This window comes from Accipiter gentilis, chromosome 5 (assembly GCF_929443795.1).
Source record: "Accipiter gentilis chromosome 5, bAccGen1.1, whole genome shotgun sequence".
NCBI classification, from domain to species: domain Eukaryota; kingdom Metazoa; phylum Chordata; class Aves; order Accipitriformes; family Accipitridae; genus Astur; species Astur gentilis.
Genome location: NC_064884.1, coordinates 27,126,618 through 27,146,585, shown reverse-complemented (window position 1 = coordinate 27,146,585; position 19,968 = coordinate 27,126,618). Strand labels below are relative to the sequence as shown.

Genomic DNA, 19,968 nt, shown 5'->3' with positions numbered 1-19,968 from the left:
ATGTTTTCACCAAGTTACTTGTATTAATACAGCTTTTAGTATTTCTTCAGCTAAACCTGTGCTGTTCTAATGCTTTACTCAGTGAGGAGTGCTCTGAGGGATTATGTAGTTAAATTTCTTGCTAAGTTTGGGAGCCAGAAATTCACTACAGTGTTTCAAGTTCTGCTGGTTTTAAACTTCACAGCATGTGACATTGAAGCAGTTCTGAAACGCGTTAAAATTACCTAAGTATTTAGCTGCTGTTTTCATCCTGCTTTTCTTACAGATTTAATTACAACTGTTAGTGTCCCATTTTAATGAATTACGGTGTTAGCGTCCATTTGATTATATAACAAAACATAGTATAGGTACATAATACGCATTGAACTGCTTTTAATATTAAACAGGTCACTTCTGAAAAGATATAATACATAAATATACATATATTTTAAATACATAAGTGCTTGACTCTTAGAATTAACACTGATACTTGTGTGGAAATAGTATTTCTAGATGATGGAAGCTAGAATTCAAACTGCACTGTTCCCTGTACTCAGAATTGCCCTTAGTAAACATTCAAAATAAGTGAAAATGTCATACTCAAAGTGAAAACCAGCCCTTTTTCATCTAAGGGAGATTATTTTTAGTTAAAGGTACTGTATTTTTATGTTTTAATGAAGTAAACATGATCGAAATCAGTTTATAGTTGTTTCTTACTGTATATAATTGCTTGACAGTGAAGAGCTATCACTGTCTTGTTTCCACAAGACAGTATTTTTTTTACACATAATTAATAAATGACAAAAGTCAGAAGTTTGAAATTTTTTCCCATGTGTTGATAATCTAAAAAGTAGAACAGTGATGATACATGGAAAACTCATATGTAGCCATATATATGTCTGCGTGTATATGCATGGGTTTATACAAAGAAATTCAATAGAAATACAAAAGTACACTGGGAGATCACGTTCTTGAGTCACCTTCTTACAATCTTGTGGTTGAGAAAAATTTAGAGAATGGTGAGCATCTTTGATGCTTGCTAAGGTGACAGGCTTTAGGAATAGATACTTCAGAATCTTTATTTTCATAAGTAAGAACAAATGACAGCAAATTTTCAGTAGCAGTGTGCAGACTTCTTATTTTAGCAGTTTCAACGGTGATGCTTAGGACTGATTTATTGAACAACTGCTTTCCCAAAGGAGAGAATCAGCTTTCTTGAGCAGTTGTTAATAACTAACTAAAGAGTAAATTCGTAGACCAGTTCGCTTCTTGTTCTGTTGGAAAAGCAACTGCTTTGAAGGTAAAAGATTAAGTGGAAAGGGTAAACTAGTACATTCAACCCCCAGTATGGGAACATAATTTGCCTATTGTGAGTGAAAGTTGGTAACATGTTAAGTTGTTTTGTGTAAAATTAGATTAATGATCTGAATTAATACATTATATAAAAATCCATTTAACTTGTTGGAGACATGATTTTTGTAGTAGCTACTCATTGGATTATAGCAGAGAACCGAAGCAGCTACAGCAAGAGTGATCTTTGCATGATAAACCCATTCCAGGGGAAAAGGAAAAGCAATATATTTTAAAGTACTAACTATTCTTAAAAGCCTGGTGCAACAAGAGTGTTTGAGATGTGACTAGAAAGTGGTTTTAAAAGTTTGCAAGAGTACTGCAAGTCAGTTTAAACAGTTTTAGAAAATATTAATGTAAAAGTATTATGCTTGGTGAAATAGATCTCAAGTAGTCAGATTAAATTTCTGATGCAAAGGTAGTTTTGAAACTTCTTGTTATTTCCAGGGACAGAATATTGTCTTGAGATTTTTTTTGTTTTGTGCAGTCATTGTCCCACCCATTCATATATTCTGAATACAGATGACAGTAAAAAAAAACTCAGCCAGCTATGGCCATATTTTTAGGTTACTTATAAACAAACATAGAAGTCTTGAGACTTCTTAAGCTGTCTACACTCAGTCTCCAAACCAAATGGAAAGGGCTGTCTATGAAGTACATTAAAATGGAGTCCCTTGTATGAACTACAAAGAAAATGCCTAAGTGTAAGGTCAACACCTAAGTAGAGATATATTCCATAGGGTTTATTATCCTGAAGATTAGAAGATTTTACTAATTTAAAGATTCCTGAAACTATTTTTCTTAAACTACTATGAAGTACCTATTTTATAGAGAATTACTCATACTATTTAAAGAGGCCATAGCTTTCTGAGGCATTGCAAGTAAAGCCAAGGAGTGGGGTTTTGAAATTGTGGGGTTTGGTTTTGGGTTGTTGGGGTTTTTTTGTTGGAAGATGCACTTGAAGTAATAGATATCTGGTATGCCAAAAATGGTAGAAAGCTGGTAAAATTCAGGTCCCACTTACAACATGGTTATCTATAGAAACATTTCTAGTGCCCTTTTAAAGTAGTATGGTTGGTGACACCTCATAAATTGTTATAGAAACTTCAGCTTATCGAGCTTTGGTTTTATGGCTATATTCAATTCCCTGGAACTGTGTAAAAATAAATTTATGGTATTTTGTTTAGAAATTACATTTTGCATTGTGTCAGAGACTCTTAATAGAACAATTTAAAACTAGGTTATCATCACTTAACTCTGATCTCTTCCACAGGACACTGCAATTGTGCACCCAGTTCCCATAAGAATGACTCCAAGCAAAATCCACATGCAGGAAATGGAGCTTAAAAGAACTGGAAGTGGTAGGGTATTTTTCTTTTGCTAATGAGGGAAGTTTTGTACAATCAGAGTTGGCTCTGCTTCCTTAAAAGTGCTGACTCTTTTTTTCTTCTCCTTAAATGAACATATCTGGAGTTGTAACCAGCATAATTAATGAGATTCTCTGAGTTAAGAATTAAGAGTACTGTTCAGATAGGTGCAGAGTTTGAATTGGCCACTTGCTACAGTGAGGATTTCATCATTTATAGGAGATCATTGCTTGGAGTAGTTCAGGAGCATTATCATGATACAGATTTGATTTGGGCCTCCAGGAGCATGTCTGGGTTTCCTTATTAAATACTGAAGGAGACTAGGAAGATGGAGAACATAACCTGCATTGATAAAGCTTGTTCTACTGTGGTCATAAATACTGAGTTCATTATTATGAAACCTGAGAGCATTTGGGAGTATTGGCAGGCCTTTTGTTTTTTGTTTTGGGGGTTTTTTTGTATTTTTTTGTATTACTCTGGTCAATAATAAGTAAGGTGGTTTGATAATTTTCCTTGAGGAACAGTGGCGTCTCAGTTTATATATGTGTCCCAATATGCCAATATTTCCTGAAGTCATGTAACTTTTGCACAGTCTGCAGCATATGAGAATAAACAACTATACACAACACATTTCTTTTAAAATTTCCTTAGCCTTATAAAGAGATAAAGATTCCCGACTCTTTTAACAGTGAAAAATAGAAATAATATTATTACAATATCAAACTTCAAAGTTAAAATAATTCATACACCAAAAGTGTTAAAATACAATTTTAGTCTTGAGTGCAGCACTTCAGATAAGGGCAGAAAACTAATGTAAAGCTTTGGCATCAGAAGTAAAGGCTAGTTTGAATATATTTGTTTATTTAGACCTGTTTTTCCATCTAGATCATGCTAACCCTACTAGCCCACTACTTGTGAAACCACCTGATCTCCCAGAAGAAAACAAAATGAGTTCATCTGTAAAATTTACAGCTGGAAATACCGTTAGTAAGTATCAAAGTACTTTCTGATCTCATTTTTTACATTATGCAAAATGTAGATCTGATATATTCTTCAGGGAATGAAAACTTGCTAGACAGCAGAAGAACTAAATTGAGATAAACTTACCCTAAAAAGAGAGACATTTCTGATACAAAGTATATATTAGAAGTAGTAATTAAGAAAGTTCTGCTGAAGTCACTGGAGATGTTTTCCTGCCATATGTGTTCAAAAAAGTTCATTTTTGTTAGCCCTTTTCCATCTTCCTGTTTTCTCTTTTAATCTTAGGATGAGAAATTGAAATGTATGGAAAGTGGAATTGACTAAGTAGCATTTGATTGTACTTCCTCAGAGACATGTAACAACATGTTTTCTGAAGAGCGAAAGCCTGTTGACCACAAAATTTTCAGACAATTCTCATCTTGTTTAGCTACTAAGAAAATGTGATAGGCTTCTAGATTTTTCTTTTTGGGTACAGCTTTTCAACTGTTTGCTCCTAATAGCCTTTTTGATTTTCAGTATCTCCTGCGTCCAAAATATTTTGCATTATTTTGATTTGATTAGTCCACTTGTCTAATATTGAGACTGGTCCCAGATTGTATGTAGCCTGAATGAATTTCTAGAGTCTGTTTCTGAGACTTTTTTCTTCTTTAAGCTGGGAACTTTTCTTCAGTAAAAATAAGGTTTGAGGAACTCATTACTTCGAGTCTTTTGCATTATTAAGACAGAAGTATTTTGGTTGGTTTGTAATACAGGAGTAATTTAGAAAGTGCCTTTTTGCAACATGTCTTGCTTTCCTAGTGAACTCTGTTTCAGTGGCACTCTTTGTTCTGAGCAACATCTTGAGGCTGTCATGTCTTTTTCTTCTCAAGCAGAGTTCTGTTTTTACTAGGTAGTGTTCTGATGCAAAAAGAATGAGCAGACATGGTCTTCTAGTGGAGAAACAATAACTATATGCAGGGTCTAAGTTCTGAGAGCCCTTCTGTACTCCCTTTTCCTTATCCAAGTGTAGCTTAACCTTTGAGAGGAAAGATACAGTGAAATAAAACAAACCTCATTGCAGCATAACATAAAGCCATCCTGTAGTACCTCAAACTGTAGTTATCATGGGATGCCCATCCTTTTTCTGAAGAAATGGCTCTTGTCAATATTGCAAGTAATTTGGATGGTTAACACCTTTCAGGTGGGTCCTGAAGAAATAATTTAATATAAGCTAATTCTAGAAAAGGAATTTCTTATGCTTAAAAAAAACCACTATAAATCTAACTTTTTTTTTGTGCAGACTTGCGGTCTTGGTAATTACATTTCTTAATGTTCTTTACTGTCATACTTTAAATAGTCTTATCTGAGCACTTTCTATGCTAAATCAGTGACAATGTCTATAGTGCACTTCCTTGAGCTGTTGGGCTGGAGTAATTTTTCAGTGTTTGCTTTAGTTGCTTGGTTTTGTTTAGCTGTGCCAGAATTCATTTGAGAATAGAGAGTCTTAATCTTAGTTTAAGCAAGTCCTTTTCTAAGTGGGTTGTTTATTTAGCTTTTTTATATATTGCTGTTTGGGAAGTGTTGTTTCATAAATGGACATTCTTAAACCTTTCTTCTAGACTGTTTTGTTCATAGGTTCACATGCTTTTTTCTGCATTGTACAGAAGAGTACAGAATTCTTAGTGTTTTATTGATCAAAATTTAGATGCAGGTTAATTATTTTACTTCTCATAGTGTACTGTTCATGGATCAATATATTAAAATAGTATTTGAACTGAGAACCAATGGAGATTTATAAGCATCATCATGATGTTGAGAAATCAGCATTTTATCTTTGTTTTCCATGCTTTACAGCAACAGTAATTCAGCTTGGAAGTTATGAATTTGTTAAGTAGCAGCTCGGACCTAAGCCAGGAAGCAAGGACAAACTTTTCCGTTGCATGAGATAAGAAAGAAGTCAGTAGGCATAGGCACTACACAATTGTCTTTCTGTTCAAGCCGTGTGATTTGGAATGAAGGAGAGAGGATCTATAACCTCAGAAAGACATAACTGGAGATGTTCATCAATAATTCTTTGGATTGCTGGACACCCACAGTGTTGAAACTGTTATTATGCCAGTAAAAATAAAAGGAGCAAAAATAACTGCTGTTTTCCCAAATTGTAACTTTAAAGCAATGTACTACTTCAGTATGTCATTAAGGAAAATTTTGTGAATACATTATTTTAAACTCCTGCTAAATGATATAAACAAGATCATGAATACTGCAATCAGAACGGAAGGATAATCTAAATCATCTTCCTTGATAATGAATTGCAAAGCTGGAGATGTAACTTGTATTGTTAATGTTGAAAAGTAGAAACCTCCCTTGAGGACAAAAATAATGTTGCAAAAGTCTATATCCTTCATAATAGGAACTTCACCTATCATGCTTACATTACTGGAGATACTGAAAAGGAACCTATTAGATTCAAGATTGTGTTCAAACTCATGAGTTTGGATTAGACAATATTGGTGCAGTACGAAGATTACGTTTGCTAAGTGACCATCCTTTGCCTTATATAGCCATTACAATTGTTTACTATCCAAATGTTTTTGAAGTTGGCTTAGAAATTCTTCTTCTATTATCAGTGTAAAACCAGTAGTTTTGTACTGAAATGATGTAAAACTGTTTGGTCCAGAAGGGCTTACTTTTTCTTTTTAGAAGTGTGATTACATGAATTCTTGATCCTTGAAAACTTAAATGTCATCTCGTCGTAGACATTTCTGTTTATTTTTTTTAAGAATGTGTATACATACCGTCTTTTAATTCTTTGTAGTCCTCATTAGAGACACACCTGTAAACCTGCAAAGAATAACTTCTCATCTGAAATGAATTTGAAATAGGGTATTCCTCAGCTAATTGTGTATGGTAAAGGTTTCAAGCCAAGTTCACTAGATTAATGTACCTGCAGTTTTAAGGGGTGGGGGAGTTAACAGGTAAGAATGTGCCTTGCTGAACAGGAAAGTCATCTCTGCAGGTTTCTTGTTACTGAGTCCTCGTTGATGTGTCTTAACACTTTTGAAGACTTTAGTGTCCTAGGAGGTTAAAGTAATCCTTTGAGACTGGGTAATTCGGAAAAATCTTGATGTTCTTGAGTAGAATTTTCCTCTTTACTGATAACTAATCAGGTGAGTCTTATTGGTCCAGTGACTTTCCACCTTGGACTGTGCTTTACCACGTGCTCTGGAATCATCCCTTGTGATAAATTACTCTGATATCCATTTTTCTGTCTACATTCATTGCACAAAAATCTTGTGATTTTAGTGAGGCTCCTCATTTCTGGGGAAGAAACATCAAGCTTTGCACACCTTTTAAGGGTAAGGGTGTCCTTAAGGAAACTGTCTTATGTGATGCTGTAATAGCATCTCTCATTTTTATAGGTTGCCTTAACCAAAAGCGGAAAGGTTTTAAAAAGATTTAGTCCAAAACGGAGCTGAGTACTAGCCTTGAAGGTACAGAAGTTACAGTAGTAGCAAAGCTACTGAGTTCATCTGTATACTGTAGATATCTTTTCCTTTTTCTGACTTCTAGGGCTGGTGACAATACTTCAGGACTTCTAAAATCAAGCATGTCCTACTCCTTGCTTTTTTTTCTTTTTTTCTTGGATGTCCCTTACTCTTGTTGGCTAGATTGTTGAAGTGATAAAATGCCAAGTGTTTAAAAATTATTGCTTATGAAATTTGCATTTTGTATTTTAAATACAACACTATTGTCATTGTTTATTTTTAAGTACATCCCAGTAGTAATCAACAACTCATAGTACTGGGTGAGGGGAGTTGGTTTATATTGAATCCTTCAATTACTCAAACTCAAGGATTTTAAATCCTGCCCAGATGATCCCTTACAGGGAAGCAGTACAAGGACATAAACCTTTTTTAAAAATAAAATGTGATATGTGAAATTATATATCACCTATATCTGTTAGGGTATATTAATGTTGCAAAACACATATGAAACTTTGTACTTTCTTTTATCAGCAGATGGTTACAGTAGTTCTGACTCCTATGCTTCAGATCCAGAGCAAATTGGAAGTACTGTAACACGGCAACGGTAAGTAAAGTAGCAATTGAAGAAAATAAAAGGTGTTTAAAGCAGCCTGTTCTGAGATTCTGGTTTTTTGACAGCTATCTTGTAAAATGATGGCTAAGTAGAATCTTAACTTTAACACTTAGGAATCTGGAGGCAGTGTGTTTTCTAATGCGTTAACAATGTATGCTGGTCCTGTTAATGTGCAAAGTGAAAATTCAAAAAATAATGTAGTCTAAAAAATTTGGGATTGGCCAGTCAAATGAAACTCTACGTTCATTCTGAAATCCTGATAAAGACTTTCTCCTTAAACACAAGGGAATGTAAGCTTATAGGAGATCATGATGTTACTTGAAAACAATATTTTGTATTTTTAAACAAATCCATTAGGCATTAATGGAGAAGTACCTTGTGACTTTGTAGCATAAAAGAAGAATAAAACATAAATTAGAAATATCACAGCAGTAAAGCAATCTCTTTTAATAATGGGCTTTTATATAATGAAGGATAGTCATAGCCCCAGTGTAAATTAAGGCATTGGAGGAAACTATGCAAGCACATAACCAACAACTGCATTGTTTGACATAAGAGAATGTGCTGTACTAGCTGGTGCTAATTGTTCCCATTAAATGTGCCTGAATAGGATTAAACACCAGCTACACCATTAACCATCTTAGTCAGTTTCAGAGGTAAGTTTCAAACCAAAAATAATTATGGTGACTTCAACAGCAAAGAAAGATTTGCCGTTGCTGTTCAGTATAGCAGCTTGAAAACTTCTTTCCTCCATTGTTACTTAATGGCAAATTTGATTGTCTGTCCTGCTTCTATGTATGTTTTTGTACTATCAACATGATGGTTTCAACATTTTCTTTTCATCTTTTCATCTCTGATTTTGGATTGGGTTCTCTTGCTGAACTTGTGTGGATGTGTGAAGCTTTCTGATGAGTTTCCACTTTATGGCACAGGTAGCTTCTGTCCAGAGCTGGCAGTTCTGGCAGTGTCCATCCAGGAAATTTTTCTCCCACTTCCTCTTTTACTTCCTTCCACTGATAACCTCTTCTACCAATTGCAATCTTATCTATAGAGATTACATTGTCCTTAACCCTACCATCAGTCCAGAGTACTTTTTCTATTTTCAGAAAGCAAAAACTGACAAGACTATGTCAGATAATCATATTTCAGGAGTGTCCTTAAACCACTTTCTCCCTTTTTTAATCCTGCTTGTGCCTTTTATACTACACTAGCTAGAGGGATGACCCTAAGTGTTGGTGTAATTATATTTGTATTTCATTAGCTGGAGGGTTACACAGTGTTACAGAAGCATTGTCCTGGAGAGTATATTAAGAAAGCAAATTTTTCTATTGTGATAACTCAGTTTTCTGTCTGGACTTACACATTCAGGAATGTCAGGTTTTGTGTGAAATTTAGGTACTTCTTACCTCTCCTAGTTTTATATCTTATGATAGTTATAGAAGAATGTTACAGAAGTCAGTCGTAGAAAAGATTTTCTCACTTGTGAGTTGAATAAGAGTAGCTGTATTCACGTCAGTGATTCAGTAACTCTGTCTTGCTCAGATTGGACTAGTTAGGAAGTTTCTACAAGCTGTTTTTAAATGGAATTTGTACAAAAATTCTGTATGCAGTAAATCCCACTTAAATGGCACTTGGTGCAGTACTTCATCCTTCTATCCTTTCTGCATGTGTGGTCGATGAACTTACAACAGGTATCCGCTAGATGGTGATCCTACCTAAGACTGAGTTAAAATTTCTGAAGATGCTACCAAGCATATAGATTTGAAAAATTTCAGGTAGAGAATTAAATAGCTATCTCGTACACTGAGGTACTTCTTAAGCTCAATATACATGGAGGCAGGTCCAACAGAAACTTAATATTCTTCTTCAATGACATTGAACTTAAACCATTTAAAACCTAATCAGGATGTTTGACTACATCTTACATACTTTGCAAATTATAGTGACTACCATCTGGCTAGAATTACTGTATTTAGGATTCTCTGTTTCTGAACTGTCATTGTTCGGGATGTGTGTCAAGCTATTGGTTATCCAAAGGTAAATTACTTGTGGTAATATAAGAATAGTTTGGATGATGGTGATTTAAGTAAATAGAAATATAAAAACAACTGTGAAATCAAAGAATACCAGAAGTTTAAAACTGATTTTGCAATCTTCAAAATCAATGGCAGTCGGGCTCTTTTCCATCTGTCAGACTTTATTTTTTTAATTGCATACTTTGAAGAACTTTTGAATTTTAGTTCTGTTGTAGCTGCCTAAAATCTCTACAGAAGCTTATATGTTTTGCAGATCACATTCAGGAACATCTCCAGATAACACTGCGCCCCCACCACCCCCTCCAAGGCCTCATCCTTCTCATTCTCGATCATCATCTTTGGATATGAACAGATCCTTTTCAGTTACCCCAGGTAGATGCACTGTGTTCCTAGTGTATATTAGTTTTCAGTACATATATTCCTGAAGCAAACAATTTTTTTTTTTCCTCTGAAGAAAGATTTAGAGTGTGTTTTTTAAAACCCTGCTTCTGAATGAAAAAGCTGAAAATGTTGTCACTCTTTCTGTATTAAAATTTGTACTCCACTTTGCTTAAACAGATAATTTAGGAAGTAAATTTTCAGTGTTGGCATTGTAGTCATTTGGGTGAATGTGGGAAGCAAGGCCAGGAAATAGCATTTTGGTAGTGCACCCACATGCAATGAATTGCATCTGTCAGTAAATTTTCAAGAGGAGTTCTTTCATTATCAGATATATTAGATGGGTGTTAAGTATTTCACTTCTAGAGGAAATTACTGAAGGTCACTTCTGATGCTTTGCTGCTTAAAGGTTTTTATTGTACTTCTGGCTTGTCAGTATTATGCAATTCAGAATCATGAAGTGTGAGAAAATGTTAAGAGTGTATAATGAGGGTAAAAGAAAAAAAGGACTAAGTTCAGAAAAGTATGACCATGTCTGTACTTTGAGCTGGAACAAAGGACAAGATCCATGTTCTGATTCCTTGTTTTGTATGTTTAGAAATTTGAAAGGAGATGACATTACAATTATGTTCCTCAATATGACAGGTTGATATGTAGGCAAAATGCAGGACTTCTTTATGTTGACGAGTCAAAATTAGATAGCACTGTAATGTGAAGAGTAACAATCTCGGCCAAACACGATGCCTTTTTTACAGGACAGCAACAGGCTGGAGTTGTTGCCTATCCCCCTGCAGTGCCTCCAAGACCACAGCCTTCACAGGTGATGTTGCCACTTTTGAAAAATCATACTCTAACTTGGTGCATCATTTTTATCTAACTCTGAATTTTAACTTATCTCTAAAATGAGTAGCATTGCTTGGTATTTTTTGAAACCACCAGGATGTGAATGATGGCAAAACCTAGACTATAGCCAAATGTTAGCCTTTCCTGAGTAAATAATTGCTTCTGGTGGAACCATGGGAAGGGATTAAAGTAGAGATTGAGGAGGGAGGAGTGAATGGCTCTGGAGCTCTGAGTTGTAGGAAAGAGAGGAAAGTTATACTTTCACATTTCTTTATCTGGCCCTGTATAGCTAATAGTCCATAACACAGACTGTGAGAGCATTCTTTCAAAGTTTTGCAAAATAAGTGTTGTGGGTTTTTTTCCTTCTGTCTGGAACAGGGTATCGTTTTACATAACATGCCTGTTCTGAAAAGGAGTGATCCCACTTCTTCCTTTGTTATAGACTTGGTCATCTTTGCAGGCCTGGTCTGAGTCAGTTCAGTTAGCTGACTTGGTAGAAAACAAATACTGAAAAAGTTGGTTGTTTTCTTTGTCTCAACCAGCTGAATCTTTCAACTGCTGTGCAGATCTGACATGGGACAGATAAAATAGCTTTTCAGTTGTTTTTCAGCAGCAGCTACTTGTTAAGAATCTGAGTTACCAGCAGTTGAAGTCAGTCAATGGATTCAGAAATAATCTGCAAGGAAAGAGGGTACAATGACAGACATACTCCATACAGTGTGATCACATAAGTATGTTTCCCTGTGGAACTAGACTAAAAATCTGTATCAAGCCTGACGGAGCCAAGCTGGACTGTTAACAACAGAAACATCTACTGTCCAATGAGTCTAGCTAGTCCTACAGTGCATTTGTCTTTGGTCTTGTTCTCTGGATAATAGCACAGCTGATTGAACTTCCTTTTCTCTTAATATTTCTCTAAAAAGGCAAATAATCTTTAACGTTCTGTCACAAACTGTTGTTTGGCAAGATTCTTTGCATCAGGTAACTATGTTAAGAACAATGTCACTAAATATTTTTGTTGTTTTATTGCAGGGTGCAGGTCCTCATGTGCATCGCCCAGTAGATGCTGAAGGCCTAATAGCTCATACCAGTACCTCACCTCAGCAAATACCAGAACAGCCAAATTTTGCAGACTTCAGCCAGTTTGAGGCATTTGCTGTTTCAGGTGTAAACAAAGAGGAAGAAGATGAAATTGAAACACACTCAGAAGTCTTGCAGGTGAGCAGAAGTGAAGATCTTGTCAGTCACTTAACACCACCAACAGTTAGGAGACTGTTAAAACCTACTTCTGTTTGAACTCAGTGGTTTTTTTATGGCATCCCAACCCATTGCTAGAAATCAATTACATTACACACTTCTGTGCTTATGTAGTAATGGCTAAACACCTAGGCAGAAGAAATTCCTTTCTTCCCAGTTCTTGATTGTAATTCAAAAGACTTTCTACTTATTAGCATGTGTGTGCACAAACATAATTGTGTTGGTGCATTTAAGACTTAGTACAGGCAAAACTTTTCTTCTGCTCACTGTTGCCAGACTTCCAAAACTGGCAAGTTTTGAAGTAGCCCGTCTTAATAAACGAGATGACTGTCAAGTATTGTAAGCATCTGCTAGAATTCCATTAATTTGGTTTTGTTCAAAGCCATTGGACAGACAGCTAAAGTGAATAGAGCTCTGGCATCCTTCTATAATAGAGAGAGAGATGTTTACAAAACCTTGTTTCCTACTACAGACACTGGACTTAAACAGTTTGCAAGCCTCAGAGTTTATTCTTACTAATGTCATAATAGCTTACTGCTATTACATGAATTACTTCATGTTTTCCTTTCATAGTTTGTAGCCTTCATCCAGATTTTAAGTTCTCTGGGGCACTTCTGCATCCTCAGTTGCAAAAGTACCTGTGGTGCTTTAAAGTCCTCGCAACTATTAGCAACTTGTTCTTGCTTCCCTGAATCAGGAAGGTCAATGACGTAGAGGCATTTGAGCATTCTCCATTGTACCTCATTGCAAAATCAGCTATGTTAGCTTAAGCTGCCACTGAAAACTGCTTAAGTTAAGCCTGCTGATTGTTTTGCATTGAAGTGGATGGAGAACAGTCACATTGTGTTCCATTGGAGGGATTAACCTTTGGCAGTAATAAATAGATAATGGTGATAATGTAATAGCAGAAACAGCTGTAGCACTTTATCATCTGGCCATAGCCTCTTTTGTACTATACAGTGCCTCATAATATTGGGGATTTGACTTTATTCAGAGGTCTTCCAACATCCGGAGTAGAATGCTCAAGAGCAGAGTACTTTCAAGTAACTATTTAATCTTTTTTTCATAATTATTTTGGATTCTGTGTTGAATCTTAATTTCTGTATCAAAATACAGGTCTGACTATTGATTCTGGAAGTACAGCTTTTTACTTATATGCCTCTTCTGTAAGCTGCTCCCAGGCCAAAACAGTGTTTGTGACCAAGATAGTTGTAGGTGGTTTTACTCCAAAGTAGGTATTGCTGCTGTATTCCAGCTTGTGCTTCTAAAGACAACTTGAACTGGAATTTAGTTGTGAACTGTATTCATGTATCAGAAATGCAGCATACTTGTATTTATTCCAACTGTTGCCAAATGAAATACTTGGTAAGAAGTAGTTTTCTAAATGTAGTTTATATCCCTTTAGGTTGAAAAGCCCTCTGATTCTGCAAGTTCTCTTAGAGTTGCCAAAGCAGATGGAAGAGTTGAAGACAAAGCACCTGCTAATGTCCCCGCTAGCGCGGTATGCAAAGTACACTTGGAAGGAGAGCACAGTTGTCTGATATATATGAAATTATATGTTTGCTTTGATTTGCAACAGCAACTTCACATGCTTCCACTTGAACCCAGTTTTCTTAGGTCTTAGCTTGAAGTAGGCACAATTTTTGAAACAGAGCAAAACTTTCAGTGCAGAACTTGGTTAACAGTAGCACTTTTTTTTGTTAGACACATAATTACTGAGGTGAAAGCGTGCTCTGAGATGTTGTGTATTTGCAGTTGTCAGTTGTACCATGGTGTTTCTGCTTGCACAGTTCTTTGTCAGTGTGTAGCAACCTCCTGCCCTTTCACCAGGGGGGAGGATTTAGTACTTCAAGGTTTTTTCCAGACCATATGAGAAAGCAGCTAGATGTCCGTCAGAAAATATCTGATGGGGTTGTAAATTCAGTTAGCTCAGTAGCTGGTTTTGCAAATATGTAATACAAACAAGTTACCAGGTTATAATCCCAGTAAAATGGAGTTTATGAGAATTAATAGGCTGTGTTTTCCTCTTCAGGGTAAAGGCACTACCCCACTTGCTCCACCACCAAAGCCTATTCGCAGAAGATTAAAATCAGAAGATGAGCTAAGACCTGAAGCTGAGGAACATACACAGAAAACAGGTGTCATAGCTGCTGTTCTTGCTTCACAGCCATCTATTCCTAGGTAACCCAAGAAGTGTATCAATACATCTGTTACTGGAAAATTTACATTTAGACAGCATACACTCTTTCTATTCCAGGAGTTGTGAAAAATTTCAGTGTGCTTAAACTAAATTAATTTAACAGTTTAAAGGGTTTTGGTTTTTAAACAAGATCATCCCAAAGCCTCTACCACTTGGAGACCTTTTAGAGATCTTGAATTTTGGAGTGTGAACTCTTTTTTAAACTTCTGCAAGTATGTTGGAAATAAGTGGTGGTAGTATTAAGATGTAGTGTTTAATTTGAAATAATGGTTGCTATGAACAGTCTAAAATGTGCAGTCTTTGTGTCCTAGCATGGAAGTAGACTATTACATTAATAACTTTGAGGTAAATGACTGTGGTACGGTGTGTTGGGACTTAAGAAAATTGATTGTGACAAGTTTTTAAAATGTGCTGCTTGATGTTTCATTGAAACCAAGTATGTGTGGCTTCCATGCAAACAAACAAGGTTAATCAAGCCAGGCAGAAGAGGGAAAATTAACAGTGTAACAAGTTAAAAAAATTTGAAAAGAGGATTCTGCTCATTTAAAAAATAGGGACTGTAAATGAGATACTCAGCTAAGCAATGAAATGACTCATTACAATACTTCTAATATATTCTCAGATCAGTGGGGAAAGACAAGAAGGCAATTCAGGCATCAATCAGACGTAACAAGGAAACCAACACTGTTTTGGCCAGATTGAATAGTGAACTACAGCAGCAACTAAAGGTAATTCCGTAGTCTTTGTCTGTTCAAGAGAAGAGCCCGAGAGGGCAAGATGTTAGTGAGGCACAGTAACAGGCATCTCTGCAAACCAATGATATACATATTAGAGGATGTTGATACAAAATATTTAGTTGTTTTTGTAGATCATAGAGCATACCTAATTGTGACAAGCTTTGTGAAATTACAAAGGACACTTTTACTACTACAAAACATGTTTTTCGATGTATTGATTTGCTTTCAGCTACACTAAAAATAAAAATCAGAAATCTTAACTTAGTATTAATAACTAGAGGTAGCCGTTGTGGTCATCAGATACTTTAAAAGCAGTACTGAGAACAGCAGCTGAAGGGGTTTGCTTTCTTCTGAAGGAAAAAGCAAACCTTAAAGTCTTAATAAAATCATAAATATTTTTAAACACAATAATATGGAATGCAAAACTTGCAGCTTAATAAGAACAATAGTCATCTGTTTATTTAGGTCAGCTGTTACTGTTTTGGATTTATCTGTAGGCACCATCTTAACATCTTTCTCTTGGCATATTTCTTACCTTAAGATATCTACTTTAATTATCAAGTTAATATAAAAAAATCCAAAACTTAAATGTAAACATGAATTAATGTGATACTGTCTAGACTGGAAGATAGGCCATTTTAAAAACTTATCAAGCCTGAATTTCACTTGTTACTATTTATGAGAATCAAGGTGCATAAAATTCACGTAAGAGGAAAAACTGGGGAAAAAACCCTGAGCTTCCAATCTTTTAACAGAGATGAGAGCTTACCCCCTTAACATTTTAGACTTTATTTGAAAATATTATAGTTGGGTTTGCAGCTGGTTACAACTTTGTGGTTTGGAGTGATTTGAAAGAAATGAAAAAATACTAAATGGCTTCACCTTTAAACAAAGTATTGATTTTCATTTATGGGTAATTACTAGCTAGCCAATCTTCCATTCAGATTACCAGAAGAGTTCTAGAAAAGACGCTAGTTCTCAAAACTAAAGCTGACATTTAACAGTTTTGATCACATGAGGAAATTTTTAATATTCATTCTCTGTGGACAGTCAGTAGAAAAATCTTTCTTTTGTAGGATGTTCTTGAAGAGAGAATCTCCCTGGAAGTCCAACTGGAACAACTTCGACCCTTCTCTCACCTCTAAGCCTACTGCCGTTAACTGTGAATTTACTAATTTTGAAAGGGGTATTGGTTTCAAAGCCTATTTAAAGATCCATGCATCTAGCTCAGTGCACTCTATTCTACATTAATTGTTGTGGTTCTGTTTTGTCAATTTGTCCACTTTTGTATTTAAGTATTTTCATTTCAGAACAGAGAAAACAAAAACTTTTTCCTTGAATGTGACACTGCCTCTCATAATTTTCTGTGGGCATCCATGATCTTTGTTGGACTTGAGTTTGCAGAGTTTGTCACCAGAATTTCCAACTGGAATTTTTTAGTGGTTTCTTTTTTCCCGTTGAAACATCTTTGCAGAAGAGGATTGCTAATCAGTTGACTTTAAGCACATAAAATATTCTTTCGCTGTGGCATTTATTTTACTGTGCCAGAAAAGAGAAAAACTAGTAATCTGTCATCAGCCAATGTTACTTCCCAAGCTGCCTTTCACAATTGGAAAGTTGTTCACAATTCTAGAAAGCCTGCCTCTTTGCAATAAACCAGCTTATTCAGGTTGACAGAGTTTTTGCAGGCTGTTTGCCATATCAACTGGATTTGACTTTGTGTTTTTGTTGCATACATTATAGAGTATGTAACCACAGATTGCCAGGTGTTCACATTTTATCCATTCATGATCCCAATTCAGCTGCATGCATATAAAGATTTATGGTACAATTGGTAGTCTATCAAACAGACCTTTTTCAGTCCTCTCTTTTGTGAAAAGGGTTGGGTGTAAATCCCCAACATATTAATTACACATTATCTAAGCACCACCTGTAATTGCATGTTTCACACATTACCTTTTAATAACAGATCACATCCACCAGTCTTCACTGTAACAAATTGTATTGTCAACTAATGTGTCAATACCTCTATGAACTTCTAATTCCCAGAAAAAAAAAGGAAAAAAAAAAAAGGAAAAAAAAACCCAAACAAAAACCAGTTTGCTTCTTAGGAATTTTGGGGTACCTTCTGTCATCTTGTTTCCAGGCCTTATTTCTCTGGCATATAGACAGGCTTCACTATTAACAGAGTTCCCTGAGTGTATCCTGCTATTCAGGTTGATGTACTGTATTAGGATTTGTTGTATATTGTACGATACACACCTTTTGATCTCATATGTAAATTTGCATTAATTGCTGACTAACAGCAGATATTCTATTTAATGGCTTCTTCTGGCTGTGGGATCATAGATGTTTAACTGCATGGATGTATCTCTGCAGAATCAGAACTAGCAATTGTGTGATTTTTACACCAATAAAACAGCACAATATTTTAATTTTGTTGATTCATCTTTACCTGGGAATTGAAACTCATTCAGATGGGGGGAGGGTTTTATTACAGGTCTGCAGGGAATTTTTTGTAATTTTGTGGCATGTATGAGAAATAGTTGATCATAATCCCTTGACCATTTTCTTCCCTCATTGTTTAGCTGTTGGTCAGAAGTGATCAAATTCTCTTGGTAATCTGTGGCTATACTCCTTTTGTATCCTCCTATAAGCAAATTTAATACAATTGTAACTTCTAAAATGTAAACGCGAGTACTGACTTGGGTCGAAGAAATATATAGTTCTTTAGTCTTCATTTCTGGTTTGATTTCCTTGAGAATGCCTTTCAAAATTAAAACTAAATGGATCTCCTGTTAGCAGTCCTTATCCTCACAGTGTCACTTCTGTGCTTAGATGAAATTCTCTTAACATCTGCTACCTTTCCAAAAGGATAGCTCAAGACAGATTTTTCTGCTGGATATGCTGTTTGTTACAGTGAAAAAGAAGTATTTCTCTTTTTGGTTATCATATACAGACTGGATAATTATGGTTAATTTTTATTACTATAACTATTCCAACATTTTTTCAAATGTCATGGAAGTGTTGCAGTTGGCTTATGTATATAATCCAAAGCAAGATTCCCTGGTATGAAAGACACAAATGTCATACTTGCATGAAAGGTGGTACTTTGTATTTGCATGTAAAGGGATTGAGAAATGATAGCTAAATGGGCACAAAGGTTACATATGAATTGCATATCAACTATGTCTTGCCAATTAGTAGATAAAGTACAAGACTTTGACTTCAAAAAATAAGATATAACTATGGAAATTTTAAAAAAAACAAAACCAACAAAAAAACCCAAAAAACAACCAAACAAAAAAAAACCCAACCCCAAAACAAACCTAAAAACTTTAACGTAGATGGACTAATCACTTCTGTTATAACTGCCAAGTAGCAAGAACAGTGTTTAGAAAAGTGGGTCACTTACTGTAGTTAAAGAATGTTGATTTCAAACCAACTGGATCTTGTCCGTAGTTTATTTCAAATTTAAAAATACTTTTTAAAAATAGTACTATTTTCATATTAATATTTAAGTATTAAGCCTATGTTTATAGCAGCAGGATTCATAAATCAGAATTTAACATTTTAAGCTTAAATGTGAAAAGCCTTTTACATTCAAATGTGACATGTACATATGATTTTCTGTAACATCAATGTCTTTCTAGTAGAATGACAAGTTAGTGTCTCAAGTGAAGAACTTGAGCAATCTGAACATCTTTGTGTCTTGCCAACAAGTCTATTTTTAAGGATTTTTGTGGATTACTTTTAATGCATCATTCAGTATGTTTTAAACCAGTTTTTCATGATCAGAAGAGCTTCTAACTGAAAAATTACTTATGTCTTAAGAACATCACTGCCAATGATGTTCAGAAGTTACCTCACTTAATAACGTAACCCAACTTTAATCCCTTATAAAATTATTTCCCTGTCTTCGCCATTTGTTTGATCTTGATCCAGCTACTTGATACATTCTTTTTTATGAACTTAGATTGTAAGCTCTTTGGGGCAAGGAATTATGTACCATACAAGAGATGTTCTCTACATTGCAAGCATAAATGTAGACTACTAAATAGTATGGAGTGTGATTCATGTACCCAGCTAGGATGGATGGACAGCAGCATGCATTTCTGAAACACCTGCAAAATGTTTTTCTTTGGAATTTGTGATTGGAGTAGTGTCTCTCTTCTTGTTTGATTTGTGTTTCCTTTGTTTCTCCTACTAATGTGCCTCTTTCTTCATTCCACCTGCTTTGGAGTTGCTTTTTTTCTCCATTCATTGCCTATCTTTGGACTGCAGAGAAGATTTCCAAAATGCAAAGGTAAAAAGCTGAAAAGCCACTTTTTTTGAGCAGTATTTTAAGTCTACCCAATGTAAGCTAGTATTTTCAAGTTTTTTTGTACTTCACATGCCCCTCATTTTACTTGCAATTGTATAGTACATGAACTAGAGGATCTCTTATTACTGAAAATGTCTTATGTGGGATAAACAAAGTTGAGGTTATAAAAACTCAAAGCTAAAGAAAATAAATTTGCAGCATTGTTTCTTGTGTGAGGTGTCTCTGTCCCTTATGGATGGGGTGTGCTGTGTTTCTGCTCTACATTTAGGGCAAAGTTGAGTTACTCTCGTGGGTTCAGCTATGTACAGAGTTTGTCTCTAAATGCAACTTTATGGATGACCTAGTCTTAATCACTTTTTCCTAAAAGAAAAAAAAAATTAAAAGGAAAAAATAAACACACTGTCTCTTGACTCATTCTACTATTAGTTTCTAGTAG

The 19,968-nt window shown here is 35.2% G+C and overlaps 1 protein-coding gene across 11 annotated transcripts in view; it reads left to right on the top strand.

Annotated features, from left to right (window-relative positions):
* Positions 1-19,742, top strand: part of REPS1 (RALBP1 associated Eps domain containing 1) — a 69,096-nt gene extending 49,354 nt beyond the window's left edge. For 7 of the 11 annotated variants that reach the window (XM_049801596.1, XM_049801599.1, XM_049801593.1 and 4 more), the window contains 10 exons: positions 2,603-2,690; positions 3,582-3,683; positions 7,676-7,748; positions 10,047-10,165; positions 10,927-10,991; positions 12,047-12,232; positions 13,677-13,772; positions 14,304-14,452; positions 15,094-15,199; positions 16,285-19,742. In XM_049801596.1, the coding sequence (XP_049657553.1) occupies positions 2,603-2,690; positions 3,582-3,683; positions 7,676-7,748; positions 10,047-10,165; positions 10,927-10,991; positions 12,047-12,232; positions 13,677-13,772; positions 14,304-14,452; positions 15,094-15,199; positions 16,285-16,353 (1,053 nt within the window). In that variant the 3' untranslated portion in view covers positions 16,354-19,742. The remainder of the gene's footprint in view (positions 1-2,602; positions 2,691-3,581; positions 3,684-7,675; positions 7,749-10,046; positions 10,166-10,926; positions 10,992-12,046; positions 12,233-13,676; positions 13,773-14,303; positions 14,453-15,093; positions 15,200-16,284) is intronic. The other 4 variants (XM_049801594.1, XM_049801592.1, XM_049801600.1 and 1 more) reach the window with 2 other exon arrangements.
* The last annotated feature ends 226 nt before the right edge of the window (positions 19,743-19,968 follow it).